The 24,676-nt window shown below is 37.4% G+C and overlaps 1 protein-coding gene across 2 annotated transcripts in view; it reads right to left on the minus strand.

Moving 5' to 3' along the window:
• Positions 1-1,096: 1,096 nt before the first annotated feature.
• Positions 1,097-24,676, minus strand: part of LOC105212196 (tyrosine-protein kinase RYK) — a 74,167-nt gene continuing 50,587 nt past the window's right edge. For both annotated transcript variants that reach the window (XM_054234194.1, XM_054234193.1), the window contains exons 8-11: positions 7,408-7,802; positions 7,200-7,340; positions 6,806-7,102; positions 1,097-6,293 (exon numbers count right to left, since the gene is read on the minus strand). In XM_054234194.1, the coding sequence (XP_054090169.1) occupies positions 6,182-6,293; positions 6,806-7,102; positions 7,200-7,340; positions 7,408-7,802 (945 nt within the window). In that variant the 3' untranslated portion in view covers positions 1,097-6,181. The remainder of the gene's footprint in view (positions 6,294-6,805; positions 7,103-7,199; positions 7,341-7,407; positions 7,803-24,676) is intronic.

Genomic DNA, 24,676 nt, shown 5'->3' on the forward strand with positions numbered 1-24,676 from the left:
TTACAAGCAAGCCTATATGTGTGTGTGTCTCTGTATTTTCCCTAAAGTAAAACGGAGTGAAGCAACTAAGAGAAATGAAGTAAATTGATTTTCTGGTTATCGGCCAAAAATAAAATACACCCATATACAAATACACAGTTGTTTGTTTGGTTTTTTGGTTTGATAAATTGCCGACCGTACGGATGATTAATATTTTGAAATAATTAAGAAAATATTTTTCCGGAACAATGCAATTTGTAAAAGCACAGACACACAAATATTCACAATATTTATTCCTTACATTGCCAAGATAGCGCAAATATATATATTAAGAGTTAGATGTAGATGTATCTTGTATACGTTTAGTACTTACTTGCTTGCGGGCGCTTCGGCCTTAACCTTTTCCAACACATTTGGAGTTGGAGTTAGGAGCTATCGGCCGCCGTTTGCTTTGAATTCCAAATAAAAATGCTGTTTTTCATTATTTTCAGTTAAGGAACAAAATATCAATTGTTTATTCATTTTCGTACATTCAAACATTTTTCATTTAATTTTCATTTATTTATGCATTGTTGCTGTTCGTTTTTATTTGTTATCTTCATATTTTTCACATTTTTTTTCTAGCCTATTCTTTTTTTTTTATTTGCTTCTTCCAATTTTGGACAGTTGCTTTACGCATTTTGCAGAGGAGTTATTTTTGATTTTCGGCTTTCGATTCTATTTTCATTTAATTTGATTCTTCTCTTATGCGATTACGGTAATTGCAAATATGTTGGATTTTTGAAAATGTGCCGGTGTGCGTTTCTGTGTGTTTGTTTTAGTGTGTCACAAACATACATATGTACATATGTATATATACAGGAAATAGAAACAAATTGTCAATATTTTCAATTTCAGCTGAAATTTATTTTCTGAATTTCCATTTAACTAGTGAGTCAATAAATTGTTAGCACGAAAGTTGTGTGAAATTTAATTTCAACAAAAGTCAAACAATTAAATGTTCGGCAACTAAGCTTGTGTGTTAGTTACTGGACAGCAGGTATTTCGTGTAATTATTTTGTCTAAAAACTTTGTAATAAAATCGTAATTAGGGTGACATATAGTCATTTGAGATGTAGCTGACAATAATTATACTAGAGATAAAGTAATTGAAAACTGTCAGTTGTAATGGTACAGCTTTAGAAAATTAATCACATGCCTTAAATGGAAATAATGCCAGAATATAAATAAATATAAAAATTCGGAAAATTCATATAAAAAATACTCCAATGTGGTCTTGTTGTTGCCTTACCGGTTCATGTAAACAAAAAGTCGTCCTGAATTCTACAATGAAATCAAATAAAACCGTCTGGTGCAAAGTTCAAAGATCTTTCAGATATTTGACATTATCTGTTAATTCTACTCCTTCTTTAGTCATCTCCCTCTCAGACTTTACATGTCTAAATGGATTCTACGCACAACCAGGATTCAGATTTTATGAAACATAGGAGCACCGTGATATTTCAAATATTGTTTAATGGATATTTGATTTTTTAGTAATTACCTAAAGATTATACACAGTCGCCAAACACTGGACGTATGGTTGTTGTCCAGTTTATTTTCGCTGTAGTTTTGACTCACGGTGGACCGAAAACGGTCTTTTCACCATTAGTGGATACTGTCTAATAAGTATATATGCAGTGAGACCAAAGAATCTGCCAGATGTAAGTTGCAAAAGCTGTTTGGAGGAAAGGGAGGATGAATCATCTAGATATTTTCTCCTCCAATGTGTAGCATCAGACTGAGGTTATAATTCCATGGTAGTCACACCATCGGCGGACCTAGCGAATTGACTGGAATTGTTATTTGGTTCGTTAGTAGTATTCGTGTGCCACAAAGGACAGTTTTGAGCTGTCTATGTGAGATTTTCTGTAGTCGCGGAGGCCTACACCTTAACCTAACCTAACATAACCTGTACAAAAGATAAAATAATTGTAAATAAGATCGCTCTCTGGAGAATATTTAATTTTCGATATATCAAAAATCGAAATCTTTGGTATATTTATATACATATGTATGTAAGTTGTTTGTCTACCTTTCTATTTGGTGTATATTTTTATCGTGTTTCATGGTTTAATTTACATTGTTGTGATTGAATTTACAGATAATCAAATTTAGCCAAAGATTCTTCTTCATATCCTCATCTTAAGTTCAGTACATAGCGACACACAGATGTATTTTTTCGAAATTTATTTTAGTTTAATAATAACATATACTGTAGTTTTGTTGTTTGTTTTTGTTTTCTTGTGTGTTTTAGTAGTATGCGTGTGTAGTTTCAAGAACTTGTAGTTCGTGTCCATACAATTTCAGCTTAGTTTAAAGTATTTTTTCAGAAATATTTTAGTTTTCTTTATTTTTGTTTTACACTGTTAAAGACGACAATGGTTTTTAGAGTTGAAATTACATTTAGACTTGATATTTACTTCGGCATAATTTAATTAATTATTTGTTATTTTATTTTTCGTATTTTTGCACCGATTTTTTTTTGCACAGGTTGCTCTTGCATAAGTAAAGTGTTTTATATAAGTGAGACCATTTAGTGAGTGAGATGGTTGAGTTGAGTGAGATGATTTGATGAACTATTGAAATATACAGTTTCAAAATACAAGTTACAAGTATAGTTAAAGTTACAATTAAAGTTACAGTTACAGTTACGTATACAGTTACATACAAATACAGAGTTACGTATACAAGTACAATTATTAGCTTTGAATTCGTGTGTGTTTGTATGTATGTATGTATATTTATTTGTATACATGTAGGTGTGTACCGTAGTTTTCTGGCTTGGTCATACATTGTGTGTATATAAAAGTGGACAAAGAACACTTAGAGTGAAACGAAGACATATACAAATATACAAATAGTACGAGTAGAATTTATCTTATTTTCATTGGTTTCATTGTTTGTTGATTTTTTGTTTTTCCTTTTGTTTTTATTTTGTGTTAGTTTGCCTTTGTGGCATTATTATTTTCCTATTAGTTTGCAACTTTAATGTTTTATTAAGTTAATTAAAATACAATTAGTTGTAACATTGACACAATCACAAATCGTTTTCGTTTCCATTATCATTTTGGTTTTTTTTTTTGCTTTTTATTTTCATTTTCACTTAATACATTTTTCTTTCGTTTTTTGCTTTATCTGTTATAATTTATTTTCAATTACAAGCTGTTTTTTGTTGTTTTTGCTCGGTTTGTGTGTGTGTGCTGTGTGATATGGGCGTGGCAGTTGTTCGATTTTGGTGCGTGTTTTTCTTACATTTTTATTCATACATTTGTGTTTTATTTGTTCTCATTATTTTGTGTACTTCTATTGTATTTTTTATCTGTGTACTGCATTCAAGTTCTTTGTTTTGTATACTCCAATCTACATCTTGTATTGAATAGATATTATAGTTCTTTTATATTTGAATATGTTTCTAGGTTTGTGTGTAAAAATATATAAAATCGCTGTGTGAATTGGAAATGCATAAAAATGCGTTTGACCGCTTCGTGTGATAATGGTGGCGAGGTGGTAGTGTGCGTACGTGTGCATACGTACGAGGTGTGTTCAAAAAATTACGAGATTCTCCAGTTCGACAACATTAATGATGTTGCCTTCAAAATAGTTCCCATTAGATGTTATGCACTTCTGCTAGCGCTTCTTCTAATCGTCGAAACACTTTTCAAAATCGAATTTAGGGATAACCTTTGATCCTTTCAGTGATTTCTCGTGTGCTTGTAAAACGAGAGGAGAAAGTCACACGGAGTCCTGTCTGGGACAAGACATCGTTACAATATTGTTTTTTGTTCAAGAATTCACGAACAAGCAACAAAGTGTGAGCTTTTAACAAACGGAAATCGCTCATAAAAACACGTCTAACCTTAGCGACTGCTATAAATAAATTAAGTAATGAATACAGATGAAAATTTTATAGTACTTCAAGTGCATGTATATAAACTTTGTACTTTTGAACAATTGGAAATTTAAAAATTCCCGTTATTTTTTTAACACACCTCATATGTATCATGATCATTCAGTTTTACATACCCGGTAGGAAAATGGAGAAAGATCATTAAAAGTATTTGAAATAAAAGCTCACACGAAATCGATTAATGAAGGATACTTACGAGTTGTTATGGGCTTAAATGTCTTTCAAAAATGGTTTAGTTATGGTTAACGTTTTCTGTTTCTTTAATGTAGTTGAGAAAATCGTCGAACCATTGACTAAATTTAAACTAATTCCTGCTAAGGTATTGCTCAAGGAAATATTCATCGGAGGATAGAATTCAGTTAGTTTATCCATGAAATTAAACTCATCGAGGTCTAATATATTTGACTCTTTATATTTACTTAATTAAAAGACCACTCTAGGTTTTTTTATTGAATACTCAATTTATTAGATGCTCGTAAGTCGAACCAACCAGAACTGAGCGATTAATCTGAGTGTAAGGATTTTAACCAAATCTAATATATCATCACAGTGGCAAGAAATCTTGGTCCATATTAATTAATGAGTATGTTAAAAAAACAAACAAAAACAAACTGGCGGATATTTCATGGACAAGTGATAATATTTTACTGGTTAACAGTTCGTAGTGTACTTGTGATGCTATGGCTTTCGAACCGAAAAAACGAAATGTATTGAACAACAAAATGGCTAATCGGTTTTTAAGAGTCTTTTAAAGTTTGATTTTAATAATTTTTTTAGTTGTATTGCATAGAAAATATTTTATATTGAATTTCATGTTATTTCACATATATGTATATCAGGCAATTTTTCTGGGCATTTAGATATGCATATATTATGTAAAACATATCAATATGTAACAATTTTGTGTGAATAAAACTGCGCACAAAAAAATTGCTACTAAATTAATTGCTAATAAAAGTAACGGTTTGTACAAAAGTACACGTAAAATACGGTAATAAAAATAATATTCAATCAACATGAAATTGCATTTACTTTTGACCTTACGCTGTTTATTGCACTCTGTTCACTATATTAATGGCAGTAGGTGTATAACAGTGTATGTATATGTGTATTGGTGTTGGTGTTGCTATTGGCAAGTGTATGAGTTTGTGTATGTATTAAGTGAATTTCGCTATGGCATTGAGTTAATATCATACAATTACTATAATAATTTGAACAACGAAGTTATCGTTTTGTCATTATGCTTTACGATTCTTTGGATCCTTTGTTCTGGGCAACAATTTATTTATTAAATTTACTTCAACTTCAGCACAATTGCAGCTATTGTGTTGTTGTGCAGCTTATTGATGTGTCAATTTACACATATATACATATGTAGTACACTGAAACAGATGTGTTAAATATTAACTATAGATAAATAGCTATTTTGTAAATATCATGTAATACGCGTGTATATAATATATATTTTATATTGGTTCATGTAAATATTGAAACATACACACTGTTGTTGTTGCTCACTAGCAGTTTCATATTTCACTATTCGTTCAGCTCGTTTGCTCGCACTTTTTTCCAGCCATATTTCGTATATACTTATGTAACTGCTTATTCACCGTTACACCATTTAAAAGTGTCCATCATTTGCTCTAATACTTACATAGTAAATGTGTGTGTAAAAAATATGCTTCATATACATATATGTATGTATTTGCTTAAATTTTTAAAATATATATATACCACAATACGTTTAAATACTCGTTTAATATATAATAAGTACAATCAATACAATAACAATAAATGTGTGTGTTGTTGCTTGCAGTTTTGCGCGCAATTCGACCACATTTAATAAATCGGAAAAAATTATGCAGCCCAATTTAATTAATTTTATTAAAAATACCTTGCAATTTTTTCATTCTTTCTGCTGTTTTCTATGCATTTAGTTTCCGAGTTTTTTGTTGCATTAGTGTGTTTTTATTTTTATTTTTTAAATCATTGCAATAATTGTATGCTGCAATTGCAATTGTTTGTGAGTGTGTGTGCTTTTATTTACATTCACATGCATAACTTTGTTGTTGTTTTTTTTTATTTTATAACTAACTAATTTGTCTGTAAAATGTCCAATTAATTTGATAGATTTTTCTATTTCATAGGTTTATTAGCTGGTTTTTCAATTTATTTACACATCTGAAACGCGCCGAGGGCATTGTCCTGGGTTCCTCGCACCCTCTTCATCAGGTTCATGATCTTTGCATGGATTTATATATACTTGCCCAGATCTTCGTGAAAGTCTTGTAAGTAAGCGAGCAGTTGCGGAAAAGAAGGTCTCTGCTTGGGATCTTCCAGCCAGCAACAGGACATCACGGTGAAGCTGAAGAGTAGATAATAAAAAAATGGAACTTGTTTAGTTCAACACAAGAAAGTAAAATCGATGTCTTATTAGAACTTATATTTAAGGAACTTCAGCACGTTTGTTCTATGCAATGAACCATGGGAAGAGTTCATATCAAAATTCGAACAACTGAATATCTACTTCGAGTTTGGGTTCTCCCTAACCCAACTTTGTAACATCGATTTATTGATATAATAAGACATACGGGAGACATAAGTTGGTTCTTCGAAGCTGATTACTGTATTTATTTGTTTATAGGAAATCGTGCTCGAAGGTTGACTTCACGATTCCTTAAGAGAAGTTTGTAGTAGTCTCAGGTACCTTATGGAAGTCAAGCTCTAATTTACATTTCAATTGGAATAGGTTTTCGTTTTCGAAATCATAATCGGTTGAAACGAAGTCATAAGTCATATTTACGTACAACTTAAATTTGCATTTTAAGAATTAATATCTCTACCATAAATTTTAAAATGTTTTTTGAAACCACTTACAATTCATCGGGGCAGTTGATCGGCTGACCCAAGCGAAAGCCATCTGAGAGGTAGGCGCTCAATTCGAAAATATCCACCTCTTCGAAAGGCGTGAGCGCCAAAGTGGCCAACTCCCAGAAGAGAACACCCAATGTCCAAATATCGGTATAAGTGTTGAAGTACTTTTTATGCAAAGATTCCAAAGCCATCCATTTAAGCGGACGGTTCTCGTTGTCACCGAGGCAATGGTAGTCGTCGGGAAAGAGATCACGCGACAGAGCGCTATCACAAATTTTCACATAGGAATCCATATCGAGACTGTAATGAGTGAGAAGCAAGAAGAAGAAATATTAATTTATTGTATTAAAAGAAAGCGGGACTAAGAACACAAAAAAAAATTACAATAAACACTCACTAGCAATTGCGGGTGGCAACATCACGATGTATTATGCCCAACGAGTGTAGATGCGCCAGGCCTTTGGTCACATGCAAACCGAACTCGACCAGTTGACGGGTGCTAAGCGGCGAGTTGAGCTCACGCGACTTTTGTAAGAAGCTGTAAGGAAGATATTATTATTAGTTATTACTTTTCGTTACTATTGGAGTATCTTTCGTTTACATACATCTTCAGATTGCCTTTGGACGGATAGGGATAGGCGATCTCGGGTGGACCCGGTAGCTCGGTGTTCGCCAGCAAAGGCGTCAATATGTTCGGATGACACACACCGATTAGCGTCGAGGCCTCTTGCAGCAGGCAGGCCACCTGCGTTAGCGAAGCGCCATCCACGACAGTTTTGATGATAACATCGCAAGAGTCGCCGAGATTACCCGCGTAGATGCGACCATAGGTGCCCTCTTTTATGAGATGCTGGCACATCAGAGTGCCCGGCTGTACATTGGGTATGCGACGGAGCTTCTCTTTGGGATCACTGCCACTGCCGGCAGAGGAGCTGGCGCCACCGAAAATGCTGCCGTTGCCGCCGCCACGACTGCTCTTCGGTGTGGACATGCTGTAGACCTGCAAGGTGAAGAGGTGAGGGGGAGTACAGTAAACAGGAAAGTAAAGCCGTGTATGTGTGCCAAGCACTTAAAGTGTCAGCCGTTGTGGGTGTGTGTGTGATGACTCAGTCATTATTCATTGTGACGTGCGGATTTCATGCTGATATGCCGATATTTAGTAGATAATCAATTTGTTGCAGTTGTTGTCGCAAGTGTGTGGATTATATAAACTCATACATTATAATCTATACACACTCACGCACATGCACACAACATTCGCATGTGTGCGCTGCATATATAATTATCTGCTTCGAAAAGTTGTGTGGTGTGGCTTTGTGTGTTTAATAGTCGAGTTAATGAACTTGTACTTCAGTCTGCAAGAGGCGTTCAGTGTTTTCGTTTGCATTTGTGTAAGCCACCGACTAAACAAATGCCCAACCTCATTATCAGTGTGGCGTTGCGGACAGTGTGGCAAGAACACACATCAAACGCAGTGTGGTTACGCCTATCTAAACAATCAATAGCAATGGACAATCAGGAAAACACTCTGACACACCACACTAGCTTATGTGGATATTTATATTATGTGAAAATTCAATTAAATAGGCAGGAGTGTGGAGTAAAGCTGAGGGATTTACGAGAATTATTAGTAAAGTTACGTTGCATTAAGGATAAATATAATTGTGGGATATTGGCAGAACCAAGTGTTTTTATAAATTGAAGACGTCTACGAACTAACCAATTACAAGAATAATCGCGTTAGCTGTAAATATAGGGTTCTGAGCTCTGTTACCAGAATATTTTCGAAGTTTTATAAGAGAATAATCGTGATATTAAGATGAGTTCTAGAGATATAATATTAATAAAGTTTCCATTAATACACTAACTATGTATTTAAAGACTCAAAAGTTCTCTGTCAAGTCGAATGCCAAAAATATATAAAACTCTATTCTAACGAGGGTTCTAACGTTCTGGACGATCATTTCCAATCTCAAAAATTTATTTCGAGATGAGGATAAGCTTTTGGCTTTCGTAGTGTTGAGAGCTGTAGCTTACGATCTCTGACAAGTCGAAAGCCAAAAATATATAAAACTATATTCTAACGAGGGTCCTAACGTTCTGGACGATCATTTCCAACCTCAAAAATTTATTTCGAGATGACGATAAGCTTTTGGAAAAGATAAACTAAACATTTATGCATTTTGCCAGATCTTTTATTATCTTAATCTTCTATGAAATCATCGTTGAAAAAGTATCCGAATTATTTGGATGATTTCCAATAGAATACTTGAGTAGGGTTTGTTGCAGTTCAACACCATTTCTAGTGGAAACCAATTATAGCTTCGAAATATGAGTATCACCAGTAAAAGCATATTCCTAAAGCTTGTATGCTTCCGATTTTTAGAATCCAAAAAATAATCATCTGAAATCTACTGTAAGCGTGCAGTTTTGGTTAAATCATATTAAGATCCCCAAAAATAAATCTGACCCCAAATATCTTACTCTTCAGTTCGTTTTTTCTCAGTTTATATAGCTTAAGCCATTCGCCATATTTAGTTATGCTAAGTGACAAAAGGTCTTAATGGCAAATTTATTAGGAGCAAGAGCAAAGACAACAGCCACGACAAGTCGATAGCAACGGAATGAGCTTGCGGCGAACATATAGACACAAACAACAAAACCACTGACCCAATTCATTTTAATTTCCACCACAATCACTAATTTCCTTCGGCTTTATTCGTACTCTCGTCTCCATTGTGATTTTTTTCAATTAATGCGCCTGAGCTTAAGTGTTTCATACACACAAAAATGTTTCCAGATTAAGTTTTGTCCTTCTGACTTAGTGAATGTTATTGTTTATCTAATTGTTGTTGTCGTTGCAAGGCATTAACCGAGCTTTGAATAGGTAAATAGAGTTGTCACTGTTGAGCGCGGCGCAAAACCATAGAAAAGGCCAATAGCCACACAAAAAACCAGAGACAATAAGGCCAGCGGTTAACAACCAATAGCCGAAACCAAAGTTAACCGTATCTCATTGCGGTGGCGGCGACCAGCGACATTGCGCATGGATGCATGTGCGAGTATATACGTGTGTTATTATTTTAGCAGCTGCGCGGACGACTGACGACTATTGCCAACGTGCGGCACCCACCTCAATTTGCCAGTCAGCCTGCCAGCCAGTGGTTGGGCTTGTGCAAGCCGTAAATCTTCATCAAGCGAAAATTACGTAATTTCCAACCGCCAACTGACGGTGCCATCGGCAGCAATTGCCAGATTGTCATGCAACGGCTGTAGGCTCCGCTGTGCCGCTGGCATTGTGCGGCTTTTTGTGGAGCGCGTGGCATGCTCGGACCACGCGCGTGGGATCGACCATTGCCGCTTTGCAAATGTGGCAAATGGCAATTTTCGAAAAACAATGCCAATACAACAACAGCAGAAGGGCAATAAAAAAGAGATAATAAAGAAAAAACAATGAAGCAGACGGATAACAGAGTGGAGGAGGGCGCGCGGGAAGTAGCAGTTGTGGCTTAATTATATCTTGTACTGCAAGTACAATATTGGAACCTACAGCACAGCAGATGCATGCAACAAATACAGGAATAAAAGAAAATTGTGAAAATTAAAGATACCACCAGCAGCTCGCAACAACAACAACAATAGAAGCAACAAAATGACAATATTGTAACATACGATAATGGCAACATAACAACGGCGAACCGCAGACGTCACCGCCGCCGCCACCTCGGTCCCAGTCATTTCATGACAACCACAACAAAAAAGAGCAAAAAACGGAAAACGGTGAACACATTGACAACAATTTCATTTATTAAAGCGTACGAACAACCGCAATATGAGGAAAATTTATTTGCGTTCGGCCGCAAATTGTCGTCAATGTGGCTGTGACTGTGGTGTGGCAACTTAAATGGTGACAATGATGGCACTGCCGAAATTAGCCAGCCAACAAAACAATTGCTTGTTGTCTACTGCCGCCAGTCAACTACAATAATGAGTGCGACGACGAGAAAAAAGCATAAATAAACGAGCTTTCTACAAGTAGACCAGAAAAAAGTACCTGTAACAACAATAATAATATTGCGCCACAATATTAAAAGCAAAACCAACAACATCAGTCAAGGCATAAAAGTCATGGGCAACATGGCTGTACCACCAAGTTGTGCCATGTCGGGTATGTTGGACATGTTCGGCATGAAGTGCGAGCCGTAGGTTCAGCAGGTGATTGTTGCGGTAAAAAGTACCCATCGAACAATATGCTCCACAAAAAAATTTTCTATTCGTTTGTTGTACAACAAACATACATTTTTTAATATTAGAAATTTATAGCTTAAATTTTTGAAAGCAAGTTTGGTCTGATCCCTCTTCTTTAGATAGATCAACTAACTATACTACAGAGATAGCTAAACCTTTAATATAGCTGCGCTGAAGTAAGACGAATGAACTTACTTCTTTCGAAGTGTACCTATATGTATATACTTGACCTTAATATCTTTTCTAAAAGCTGTGGCAGGATAAATATTGCTTGTATCCGATCTACAAGTTTTAAGCCGCCTTCGAATGGTTATTAGAATTTAGAGAAGTCTATTTAATTTTTGTTGGAAGCTGGGATCATGACGAAGAGTTCTACATAGGTCCCACGCACCTCACCACACAACAGCAGGGCTGAGATAGTTTCTGGTTCTGCCTATCTAAAGTGCGGACTGAAATTGGTTACAAAGATTTTCGTCTTCACATCCACAAAAATTTGGTTTATGGGACGTATGACATATTCACCACCAGCAAAATCATATTTTCGCTTCTCTACAGACATACATACATTTTCTAAATTATATATGTACAAATGTAACTGTGCGGCATATACACAAAAGGGAAATTTCAATTAAAGCGAAACAATGTATACTCTATCATCCCGAAGCCACAGCGACAAACGACAAAACGACGTTCCAAACAAAAAAAGAAACAAAAGCAAACTCTTTTCGAGGTTGAGGATGAAGATGAGCTCGGCGGACGATAGGAGTGTCATTGGAGCGCTTTGGTGATAAATCTTTGTCGCCGAATAAATACCAATACGCAGCTTCGTACTGAAGGTGAGGTGGAGCAGCGAAAGAGGCTGGCCGCAACACCCACTCATCGAACGCGGCACAGGCACACATACGCCACCAGCGCAGGCAGTGTGAAAGAAGAAAGCTTCGGCGAGAGAGCGCTGGGCGTCTCCCGACAACGCAGTGAAAGTGTAATTAAAACTTTGACTAACGACCAAACGAGCTGAAGTGATCCTACCGACACACTAAAAGTGGCAATAAGAGAGCCAACTATCGAGATAGATGTCTGGGAGTAAGGCGGGGTGTCGAGCGGCGAAGATGAGGCGGGTGTGAGCGGCAGCCAAGCGGCTGTGCAGTTGCGGTTGACATTGGTTTGTTATTGCTATGCTAATGTAGCTACCGCTGTTGCCACAGTTGTGCCAGAAGCTGCGGCGCGATGCTCCACTGTTGCACCATGTCGATGTCATAACTGAAATGTTTAATAGAGTCAAAAAGCGATTACTGTGAGCAATAGAAAAATCAGCATAGCTGAACTTAAAATTAATGAGCAATTCCGACCGACGGCACAGAGCTGCGCACAAGTTGCAAGTTGAACGGCTGGTGATTGTTGGTGTTGCTGTTGGTGGGGTGGTGCGTCAACAAAAGTCAAGGCCCTGCAGATTACGACTAGTGCGAGTTGGTAATTAGTGTAAGCGTGGCGATGGGGAACAGTAATTGCGCTTGTTAGTGTTGTTGTTATTGTTGTTGGCAAACTTATCTGCTAACTGCTGCCTGCATATTGGGCAAATTAGAAATTTTGACAATTGCCACCGCTGAGCGAGGGAACACCCTGCGGCGTTCAAGGCAATGGGGATTTCGGTACTTGCCATTAATGAATAATATATGTAGGGCTGCATGCAACTGTGCTTATCCGGTCGGTGATATCAGCGCTTCACATGCAACACCACCACTCACCGCTGCAATGCAGGACTCAGCCGTGGTGACTCTGGGCATAACTCAGTTGAGTAGAGTTTAGTTGACATATTCGATGGGTTTGTTGTGACATTTGAAATGACATATCCAATATCATCCCCCCGGAGTGGTCCTTCGAAGCGTACCGGCTGTTGCAATAACAGTCACTCTTGCTACATTCGTTGCAGCCACACACGCCAAATGCATACATTCTAAACACATATTTATATAATACAAAATCGTATATTTATACGATGTATAGTAGCGAACGACATTGTAATAAGGTCACCCAGTTAACATTAATAATTCATGCCTTTAGAGATATTATCGACCGATGTACCGTATTTAAAAAAATTCCCAGAAAAGAAAAGCCTTTAAAACCTAGGAATTCTCGTTTCCTTTGTAATTTTTACTAAGATGAATAAGCGTGCCAACGTGTTACTAAGACCTCATAAAGAATCTTGGGAGATATGAACTAATCATGCATAAAAAACGAAATCTTCCAAGAATTCTGATAAAGCAATCAACTCTAAAAATCAGAAAATACGGAATAGCTTTGTCTTTTGACATGGACGTTGCTGGAAGAGAGGGGAATATTTTTTGGCCTTTCCGCGCCAAAGTTCCTTCTCCAAGAATATAGAAGAAAATCATGCGCTTATTTTTCATAGACGTATTAGCAAATGATTGTACCGTAAGTCCCGCTAGTGTCCTTGAATTGTTGGTATAGTTTGTTCGCTACTCTCTAACGTTGGCGAATCGAAGACACTGAAGAAACGTAAATCCGAAATTAGCATTTTCGAAAACATTCGGGTAAGTTTAATCAATCGTGACTTTTTTATTTTATACATTTAAACATAATTTTTATAAAAAAATACTCATCGATTCCTGACCCTCCTATCTAGTTACAATTTAACAAACTGTAATGGTTCTATCGGTTGCTGCAAGCAAAATTCGAATCCATCAACCCAACCACAGATATGGACACATTACATATGAGTACAAACAACCAACGGAGCCTATACCTGAGCGGGCATCCTCACATGGCTTTCTGCTTTTATGTGACATCTATTCACATTTGGTGTGTCTAATGCATTCAACCGGACGTTCCAATTGCAATGCTGCAGCTGACACTTATTGCCAACGCTTGTTGCCGCTGAAGAGGGTGCTGCGTTGGCCAACAAAATGTATTGGAGTAGCTGACACGTCTTTACAAGCGGCTCGCAACCATTCAAGTGGGTGGCACACATATTCTCTCATTTCATTTTCATGCATACGCCTTTATTGTTGGTGACTGTGACAGCTATAGCTCAATGCTTAAATGCTTCGAGGAACACAAACACATACAGATATATTCATTGGTGTATATAGAGTCATTGAGTGTGCGTTACTTGTGGTAGGGGTTGATTTGAAGGAGTGGTTAAATTCTTGATAGACAGTCTAAATCAATTTATGTACGCACTCACGCCTGTCAGTTAAAGTTTAAAACATGTTTGACGTTTCGTTTTATTAGTTCAATTGCTGTCCAAGGTGTCGATCCTTAATGGTTGCACCTAGATGCTGGCGAGGTTAAGTGGGTTTGACATGTGCTGGATGGTGACCAAATGGCAGAACTTGTAAAGAGTGAAGGAATTGAGGAGCTCACTTTTTGTTAAAAAGTTAAGCACTTTGAAACTCTCGGCGGTTATCGGTATATAAAGATTTGATTATAGTCATTAACTATTGCAGCATTGGATCATAATTGATTGTAATTAATGGGAAAATTATTTGTTATACTTAACCTACAATTTTTCATAACGTTCTCAGCTGGGAACGGCTCTTTGGAAACATTTGAGAATGCCTATACTGTTATATTACGCCCATATCGTAACTAAGGAACATCGCTAGACTGAAAATATTTATAAAGTTCGTCCTAGACGTGATTCATGATTGGAGACAAAATCGATCTCTCGAACTTTTTTGGCCTTTTCTGGTTTTTCATAATTTAGGATCAGTTTTTATCGAGATGTGGGGATCAAATGTAATCATAAAATTTATAAAAGAAGCAATTCAAGTGTGCAATATGGTGAACTCAACGAAGTAACCATATATAGGGATGGTTTGAATAACTGGCGTAATATTGAGCAAAAGAATAAATAAAATGTTTAATCTTGTTTCATATTATTTAAATCCTTGTTGAAAAGAATACCATTCGATTATCCTGATTTTAAGCACTATGCTTTAGCTTAAATTATCATAATCGCAGTTAATACAAAGGCTATTGGCTCTTCAGCTCGAAGGCACTCCGTGAGTACTAATTTGCGTGACTACAAAAACAGATTGACGGATGCTGCATGTAACCAACGTCACACTGCCACCAAGGGAATATATTTAATACCACATTGTAATGTGGCACAATGCGACTCTGCGACGTAATTATAAGAGCAGTGGTGTATTTTGAAAATTTGAAAGAACGGGCGGTGTTTTAATGTGCTGTTGAGACCATAAAATCAAAGCGATTGTCACAGCGCAGCGCTTTCAAAATGAATAGTGCGAGGTGAGAGGGAGAGACAGGGTAAACGCGCACGAGAAATGCAGTTGAGTGAATGTCAAAATGCAAATCATTCAGTGACAGCGATGGACCGTTGGCGCTTTATTGTTGAGCGGGTTGTCTCATTGTTTATGTGTCAGTTGTCCGTTTTACAGTTACACGCTGTAGCACAGCTGCACTATGCTCGATGCGTAACAAATAATTTCAGTTTTGTCACCCTGACATTACAAGTAATTATGTGCTTTCCGAAATCAGAAGTGGAATAAATGGCTACCGTTGTTTATGGACTGTGGAGGTATGCAGAGATACCATACAACTGCCACAGCATACCGCTCAAACACCCCGGCTGCATGTTTACACAAAATATAAATTCCTCCAAAGACAAAAGCCCCAACTCTGTGCATATAATTTGGTTGCATGCCACCCGTTGCGTCAGCTGTGAAAATATTTGCCACATACACACACCAACACAGCGAAGTTGAAAAATAACAAAAATAAACACCGGGTCCTGCGAGGATGAGGTGTTCATGGGCGCTTGCCGTCAAGCAGCCCACTTAATGAAGGTGAAATTGGGCAGGTGTTGCCTAGGCGCCTTAAACAGCGCTTAGCTCTTGATGGTGTGCGCCAGCTTTTCATTACTCGTTTCATTTCATCATCACATTCATTACGAACGCTTCGCTTGCAGTGTTGCTGCCTCTTCTTCTTGCTTGCCTCTCTACCTTCTGCTTTCAGCTGCCCCCAATTGTTTTATGCTACATTTCCATTTTATTTTCGCCACTCCGCTCTCTTCTCTTCGGTGCGTGAAACGCTGTCGTGCGTAGAGTTGTAAAGCTTCCCAATTATATTTCAATTTGCCTAAAACTAACGAACCGGTTAGAGGTCTCGGCTTGCTGGCATGGAGTTTGCAATCCGACCCAGCAACAGCGTGCCACTCAAGCATATTTGAGCTATGAAATCTATGCGAAGATGCGAATGCCGGCAAGAACCCTTCAACGGCATTCGTAATAAGCAAGGAGCCCATTCTTCGGGTTTCCTGTTGTAAATCTGCCATCATATACAGGTGAGGTGTTAATTTTGTGTGGAACAAGTTATTTTACGGTGTATCCGAAGCCTACTGTTTTAAGCCTAAAATTATGTAAGTTGCACAAGTATATTTATCAGACACTTCATTTAGGTAATGTCAGAGCATACATACTTTCAGCATTCTTTCCGCCGCCGCCGCTAGAATTATGAGCATTTTGTGCATTGCGTAAATTATACAATTTAAATTATGAAGATCATGAAATGTTAACTGTAACAACAAAAGGTAGGACGTAAGCAATTTACCGTGTTCGAGTGGCGCAATTGACGTGCGTAAAGTGCTTGTTGAGGACTTAACCCATCGGCAAGTGGTAAAATGTTTGAGATTTGCAGATGTCGGCAAGATGCTAACGTGTAGACCTTTATTTGGCTTGCTTGCGTAAGCTTCTTTGTGTGGTCGTATGCACCAAAAGTTTTCGTAGAAGGAAATTAAATGCCCTTAATGCCGATAAAAAATGTATAATTAATTGCTTTGAGCACATCTACGTGGTTATTTAAGATCCATAATTATATCGTTTTAATAATGTAATACTAGCAGCGCATTTACATAAATATTAAAAAAATTCGTAGAGTAAAAAGGAAAAAATCTATATTCAAACTTCTTGAACTGCAGGTAAAAAGTTTTCGGTTGTTATAACTTTCAATTGTTGGCGTGTTTCGCATGCCTGAAGTAATTAAAGTATCATTACCATATTTCGTAAGTTGTAATTGATTATCAGCGACTCGTTGAAATACGTCAAACTTTGTCGGTGAGTTAATATAATGAGGTGTTCGAGTTGTACTTTGGTTACGTAAAAGTTTCTGGAGTAATTTGGGAATATTTAAATAATTCTGACCGGAAGATTTTAAAAATATGACTTATGGGTTAAAACCATAGGTTAAATTTTATATAAGTTGGGACTCGCGCTCCCTGGCGTATTAATCACGAGAGGTTACCGAGTATGAATTCTAGCTTGAAGTCAACTGAGCTACTTGAAGTGTTGGTCCTTACACTGAATTAAGTTTTTAGAACTATCGTTATGGTTTACGTACTCACGACACTTCAAAGAAGAAGTAAATATTCGATAGAATGTATACCACAGATTTTCAAGGAGGTTACATCATCTCTTTTTGACAAATCGCCCATATCTTTTGGAACTCATATGTTATATTCAACGGAATGATTTCATTATGGCATTTTCTACATAGCTAATTCGCTGTAAGGACTTCTATCAGTAGAAGTTAAGCATCTGGTGAATTGAATTAGCTTTCTGTTCCCTCAACCATTGCTTTTTTTTAATGTAAGATCTCTTGAGTACATGTCACGAAGATATTTACAAATTTGACTTGTAAAACATTTGGAACTTTTAGAATTGGATTATCACTAAACTCTCTGTCACTTTTGAAGGTGGAGGCGTAAAAGTGTATGCTTCAATATAATAAGTCCCCATTTCTAGTCATAAACACCCTCTCACATTTCTTCCGAATGTCTCTTGAGATAATTTTCTCCATTTTATACACGATTTACAAATAAAATTGCTTAAAATGCATAAGTTTCAATGCTGCAAATATGATTTGTTTAAATTTACATTTTCAGGGTTCAACTGACTTGTTCACTGTTGGCTGACGCACTCACTGAAAGGGTGATGTTACAAGAAAACAATGAGAGAATATTAGAAGTGTTGGAAGTGTAAGTGACAAATGGTTAAATGTCACGTTTTGTCACGTCACACGATAAAATCGAAACCTAATTATAGGATCTCACACCAATGCGAAAGCAAAGACATACAAACTTAATGTGTGAGGCTCAACAAATATTAATTTGCACAGTGGCACAAGCTGAGTAGATATCTGTAGGTATGTATATGTATGAATAAGTTTAATAAGTGAAGTAAATAGTCAATTTCATAGAAATATATTTACATTGGACTACCCAGTGAATCAAAAATTATTTTTTCGCTTCTTAAATTGTTGTTAAGTTATGGGGAAATTGCCTTGAAGTTGAGGTTGAGTAGCGGCATGTGGTCTAACGATGACTTTGTCTTCATTCGGATGATGTAGATTTTGTACTCTGGAGGAGTGGCCTTAAGAAGCGTACACCTTAGAAACTACAGTCGTCGAGATATAATAGTTAAATTATGGGGAATTCAATTGTGTGAGGGTTTAGAAATATATTTAATACCGGTATTGACATCAATACCAAAGTTTAGTGAATTTTAGTGGGAGTCCGTATTTAAACGAATTCTTTAATGTTGAGATTTTCTGGTTAAGAAACTGTTGAAAATTAAAGTTGAATTTAAGTAAATTCTAACATGGTGAGTCTATCTTTAGACGAATACTTTTGTATTGAAAATTTATTGTTGAGAAACTGTTGAGAATTAAAGAAGAAAGTAAAGTGAATTCTATCCTGAGAATTAAAGTGGACTTTATATTAATATTTTACTACGTAGTCGGCCGGATATTCATAGTTATACTTTTGAATGCTAAAAATGTACAAGAAACCTTTTATTTCTTCATAAATTTCCCTAATTCCTTCTCGATGAACTTTTGATAATTAAATATAACTTTATGTTAGCATTTAAATAAAAAGATGGTTGGGTTGTAAGTATATAAAGGAATATATGTAGATGTCATTTATGGAAATGTGAAATGTTACGTTACTGAAGACGTGCCACAAGCTAACAACAAAATGAGGCTACCAACAAGCTGCCCTCCCAACCACTTCAATTAAGTTTATTGCGTTGACAGTGCGTTTTGTAGCGCTGCCAGCAAATCGGTACGACGATTATTGGTATTGACTGTGTTGTAATGTTTGAAAAGCCTTCGTAACGGTACGAGCGTCAAAGTGTCAATGTTGAATGTGAAATGCAAGTACAATTATAGATGTAGACTAGGGGGGATTGCGGGGCAATTGTCGTCTCCACGTCGACAGAGGTGGGTCAACGGCAATTGGAACTAGCAACCAACTAGTAATTACCGTAAATCGTGCCTTTGAAGTTCCATACGCAGAGAGAAAGAGAGGCACGACGTGTCTGGGATTGGAGAGGTGTCTGTAAAGTATGCCGAACAAAGGACACGTACCGGTGAAGGAAATGTAGGTATGTATATATGCATATACAAGAGATGTCTTAACCGTAATTAGGTTTAATTGCATTGATATGGCTGTCGGCGGCAGCGCAGCCTACAATATTATCGATGTCTTGATTATGCTTTTGGTCGTCACAATGGTGTCTTAATTGAACGTTAGTACATAAATTTACACGGCTGCCGTGGTGTGGCACGATAGCCCCTAATTTTCCTAGCATAAAATTCGCTGATCTTCACTTATTTATTTTAAAGTATATTCAATTTTGTTGAGGGCGTTAAGTGGCGGTAGGCCTTACAGTTATTAGCGGTGTCGTTAATGACACCTTCAACTATCATCAAAGTCAGCATCATCATTATGGAACAGTCTAACGCTCCATCAATGTTGCGGCTGTTAGGGCCGCGCGCTAGCTTTTTAAGTTTAATGAACCTCAATTATTGGTAATAAGTGGCAACACTACTTTGTTTTCGTAGAAAATTTCCGGGTCTATATGTATTTATTTCATTTGCTGCGCTACGGTGAACTTGCTGAGCCCCCCTGCTTCTTAGTTATGGTCAATAATATTTTATGAAGTTGAAGCACTCAATAATTTTCCAGCGCCCCCCATATAGAAGTGTACAAATCCCTCCAGCTTAGCTTATCCGTGTATATCCAACACTACAACACTAATTGTTAATGTTGTTGTTGTTCAATATTGAATTTGTTTGTTGACCTAATTCATTACTAGTTTTTCGCTTTTATTATTGTTTTCACATTGCTGCTATTCCTCTGCTCTGCTCATTCTACTCTCTGCGTGTATTTACTTTGGTTGGTTTCTGCCTTTTGATATCGAAAATTTCTTTTTCCGCTTTTGCCAAATTGTTGATGTTATTCTCTTCTGTTTTTTTTGCTTTCCATCGCTCACCAATTCAGCCACACACTTTCCATATTTTAGTCTAATCAATTTTTTTTATGCAATCCAATGTTGACATTAGAAATATTGTCGTTGACCGCACATACATACATATATATCTACATATATTTATTTTTATTTCAATATTACACCAGTCAAATTGAGATATGTATGTGTGTTATTAATTTTATTGGTATTTGTTTGTTTGCTTTTCTCCTATGGCACTGCGGTCTGATGGCCGGTTGCGGCTTGACAGTTTGGTGGCGGTTAGGCGGCCCACTTAATGGCCACCAAAACTCCAACAATATCAACCATCCAACACCCTATTTTATGCACGATTTATATACATACGAATGTAATTGTATAATGAAGTTCTGACAGGAAACCCTGCAGGAAATGAATAAAATGGAAATGTAATAGTTCTAAAACAAAATGGTTTGCTTGGTTAGTACTAGTATTCTTTACACAAAAGTGGACTCCTTTTGTTTCCTATTGCCTTGCTTTTACTTTACTTTGTAACGGTAACATTTCCACATGATTCGTGTTATTTCGACATTGTCAAATATTTCAGAACTCCTTTCCGAATTACTTTAAAATCATTGTACATAGTACATTATCTTGCTTTCAGCTAAGTTTCTTAAATTTGCCGTTTTCTGGGTATCATTTCTCGGTACTTGAGATCTGCACTGTTAAAAAAAATTGAGGATATCCAACTTCTATTCTACATCCATAATTATTCACGGCCCTCTTATCTCAAAATAGTCGTCCGTTCTTTTTCTACAGTTCGTTTATCTCAATCAAAATTGACCCCTAACATAAACAGAATTCCCATCCGGAATAATGTAATAGATATGTAACGCTCCCGTAACTTTAACCAAAACAAATTAATAGTTTGCTAAACCAACATAGTCGGCCACAATAAAGTCAATATTCGGACAAACATTAATTTGTTGGCTTTGAATGGACCAACGCCAGTATTACCAACCAGCCGAAACAATGATGAGCATCGCTCATCGAAGGAGACCACAAACATTGCCATCGCACGAACGGAATGGAACGCACGAAACGGAATGAATAAAGTGCTTCAATGGACAGTCAGTGTCAGTGTCGCTGCTACACTTTGTTGGCTGAGCTCTGTGCTTGTTGGCGCTGTGACGCTGATTTCCCAGTATCCAGTGTTTTAAGCTCATTTGGTCATCGCCACAACAGCTCGCTGCCGCTTGACGTGTACTTACTTATGTGTTTCTCATCAACTGACAGAGCGGAAGAGTTTTTCATGCCTCTGATAGGTTATTCAAACACTTTCGCAATCAACGTAGACAACCGCAGAAAAACCTACGTACGTAGGACACAGTGGGATCGCGAGAGAAATTGTTGCATTTTTAATTATCACATGGAAGCTTGGAAATATTGTTTACAAAATATACTTTCGTTAGAACTGCTGGTTGAATATGAACCTCTACGACGTTCATTATATAATGGTTTCTTCCCACCACAATATCATAATGTGAGGCAGTAAACTGGATGGTATTTGCTTTTCGGAGCCTCTGTTAGGCTTCGGCACGAGTTAGACTTATGGGAGAAGAGATTTCTCTCGGGAAATACACAACCATTAAAGAGGAATTAAAAGCTTTCAAGATCTTACGAAGCGGGAGAAGACTAAGTTATAAATTGGTTGAACTTGGGAGAACTGCTGGTTGAATATGAACCTCTACGCCGTTCGTCATATAATGGTTTCTTCCCACCACAATATCATAATGTGAGGCAGTAAACTGGATGGCATTTGCTTTTCGGAGCCTCTGTTAGGCTTCGGCACGAGTTAGACTTATGGGAGAAGAGATTTCTCTCGGGAAATACACAACCATTAAAGAGGAATTAAAAGCTTTCAAGATCTTACGAAGCGGGAGAATACTAAGTTATAAATTGGTTGAACTCTTTAGCTATCAAAAGTATGGAGTGAGAATTTTACATCTTCAAAAGGTTAAAGGTTGTGCGAAGTTCGGAAGGAGACCACTGAAAAGTATTATTATAAAATTTTCTATATAATTGCCTCCCTAAAAGTAAGTTATTAGCACTTACCCTACATTCAATAGAAAAAATTCATGACTTCTACGTTACGGTGTCTCACAAATTTGACCAGCTTACGAATACTGTTCGACTGAATGTACTTCAGGGCATTGAAAATGAAATCACATCCGTTATGGGCTCTTCCGTTTTTGTGTCTGTGGTTGACAGGAAGTAATCAATAGTTGTGACCACGCCGGACAATGGTTAGCATCCGCCGCAACCACTATCGCCAACGCCAATGCCAATGTAGTGGTCGCTGCCATAAACTATCGATGGGAACAATTGCGAATTGTAGCCGAAATGGGTGGACGCGTAACGGTGAGCGCCAGGACGAACTTGGTGAGCAGTTCAACCAAGTTGGTATGTATGAAGTTTTACAATCGATTATGGACACAAATGGGACAAAATGGCAATAGAAGAAGTGCTTTAAAAGCGGAGCGGCAAGAAACTGGCCAGTCGCTGGTGGTTAAATAGAGAGTCGGTAAATCTGTTACACCTAGCCTAAGAGTCGGCTTTTCGCTTGGTGTGGCATACAATTTGTCAATTTTGTGGTTAACTTTGGCTTCGGTCAGCAGCTGTATAAACATACATCCACGATAGCCATGCCACATACCGAGGTCGAACCATTGTGTTTGGTAATGGGCAAATGGTAGCTGCCTGCAGTTGGAAGCCGGCGTCATTGAACAATATATCAATGTGGCAGGGCACATTCTTCATTCTTCATAGAAAAGTAATCCTAAAGTATAATTACAATCACTGCAGGCTGCTGCTGCTGCTGCCAATGTCACTGGGAATGATGGGAAAGCTCTGTCTGTCTGTCGGTTTCTCTCTTACACCAACATTCGTGTGCTTCGGTTCGATTGTGTGTCGTTGGGTTTTAGGTTGTGTCTGCGCCACCTGCGCCCACTGCCTATGATTAATGCGGCGCTTCGTTGCGCCAATGTCTCAACTTTCTTGAATTTTAATTAACTCACTCGTTTGCTCGTAAGTCGCTTAGCAACCGCGCCTGGCGCTGGTGAGGAGGTGGTTGCTATATATATGAGCCATCGCTGAGGAGAGCAAAAATACAATTCAGTGCTTTACATGCTCTCGGTGCGCATGTTGCTCCAACATTCATTTCGTATAGAAATTGACTGAATTTTCTTGTGTACCGTTATTTCATTATATTAATGCTTGGTTTAATGTTGAATATGCGCTCTGCTTTACATTCACATTCTTACACAGATTCGCAAAGCGTGTAGCCACTCAAGCCCCATATACTCGTAGACGAGGTCTCACCGACATTCAGCTTGATTTACAAATTTCTTTAATGAGGCGACAACATTTTTAATTAGCGCACCTGTTATTTCTTCGACATTTAACTGAAGTAGTGCGGGCATGTTTGGCGCGCTTAATGGGTTGGAAGAAGCGGCAACAGGACCTCCATAAGTGTTCTAACGCACTGTCATTGCTTTTACCAGCATTTTTGCCAGGTGGGTGGCTGCTGTTAGCATGTTGTTTCGTTGGCTCATAAAATTAATTTGCAACTTGTAGTTGTAGCTCTGCCTCAAAGCGGACTACCTCCAACCCCAACTATCGCTGTTGTGTTAATGAAAGCCATTAGTATGGCAACGTGTCTGTTTCTTCGGTCGAATATCTGGCGCTGCAATAAATGTCACAGGCATACATACACAACGGTAATTGCGATACGACCAAGAACGCACATTAATTTTGTGTCATCAAAGTGTTGCTATCCTTAAAAGATTATGTAGCCTTATGCATGAATTACAGTTATTCGTAACACATTTTCAATTGTACTATACTTTCATATACGATGACACACTTAGCAACATTACTTTATTTACAGTAAGTGTAGGCCACCCTCTGAGGTGCAATTTGTGGTCACCTAGCATGTTTGTTCTCTTCTATACTAATGTTCTCTTACAATGAAAATTGTTATATTTATGGAATTGGAACTGTTGGCTCATTTATTTCTTTTTGGGTAGCATTTGTCGAAGAAAAACGTATCAAAAGTATGAGTTAAGTATTGAGAGAAAAGATGGGGATGACCCTGGCACCACTTTGCTGATAGAGGTGATGATGTTACGAGTCGCGTTGTACTGTTCAACCTTTAACGGTTGGCAACACTACAGTTTACAGTCTGCGATATCGAACTTATGTAACTTGTGGCAACACACTTGTAAGTGTTCTTCAACAAGCTGAAAGTCATGTTCCGACAGATGGAGCGTCAAATCAAACAAAGCACATACACGAT

The sequence above is a fragment of the Zeugodacus cucurbitae genome, chromosome 6, assembly GCF_028554725.1.
Source record: "Zeugodacus cucurbitae isolate PBARC_wt_2022May chromosome 6, idZeuCucr1.2, whole genome shotgun sequence".
Lineage (NCBI taxonomy): Eukaryota > Metazoa > Arthropoda > Insecta > Diptera > Tephritidae > Zeugodacus > Zeugodacus cucurbitae.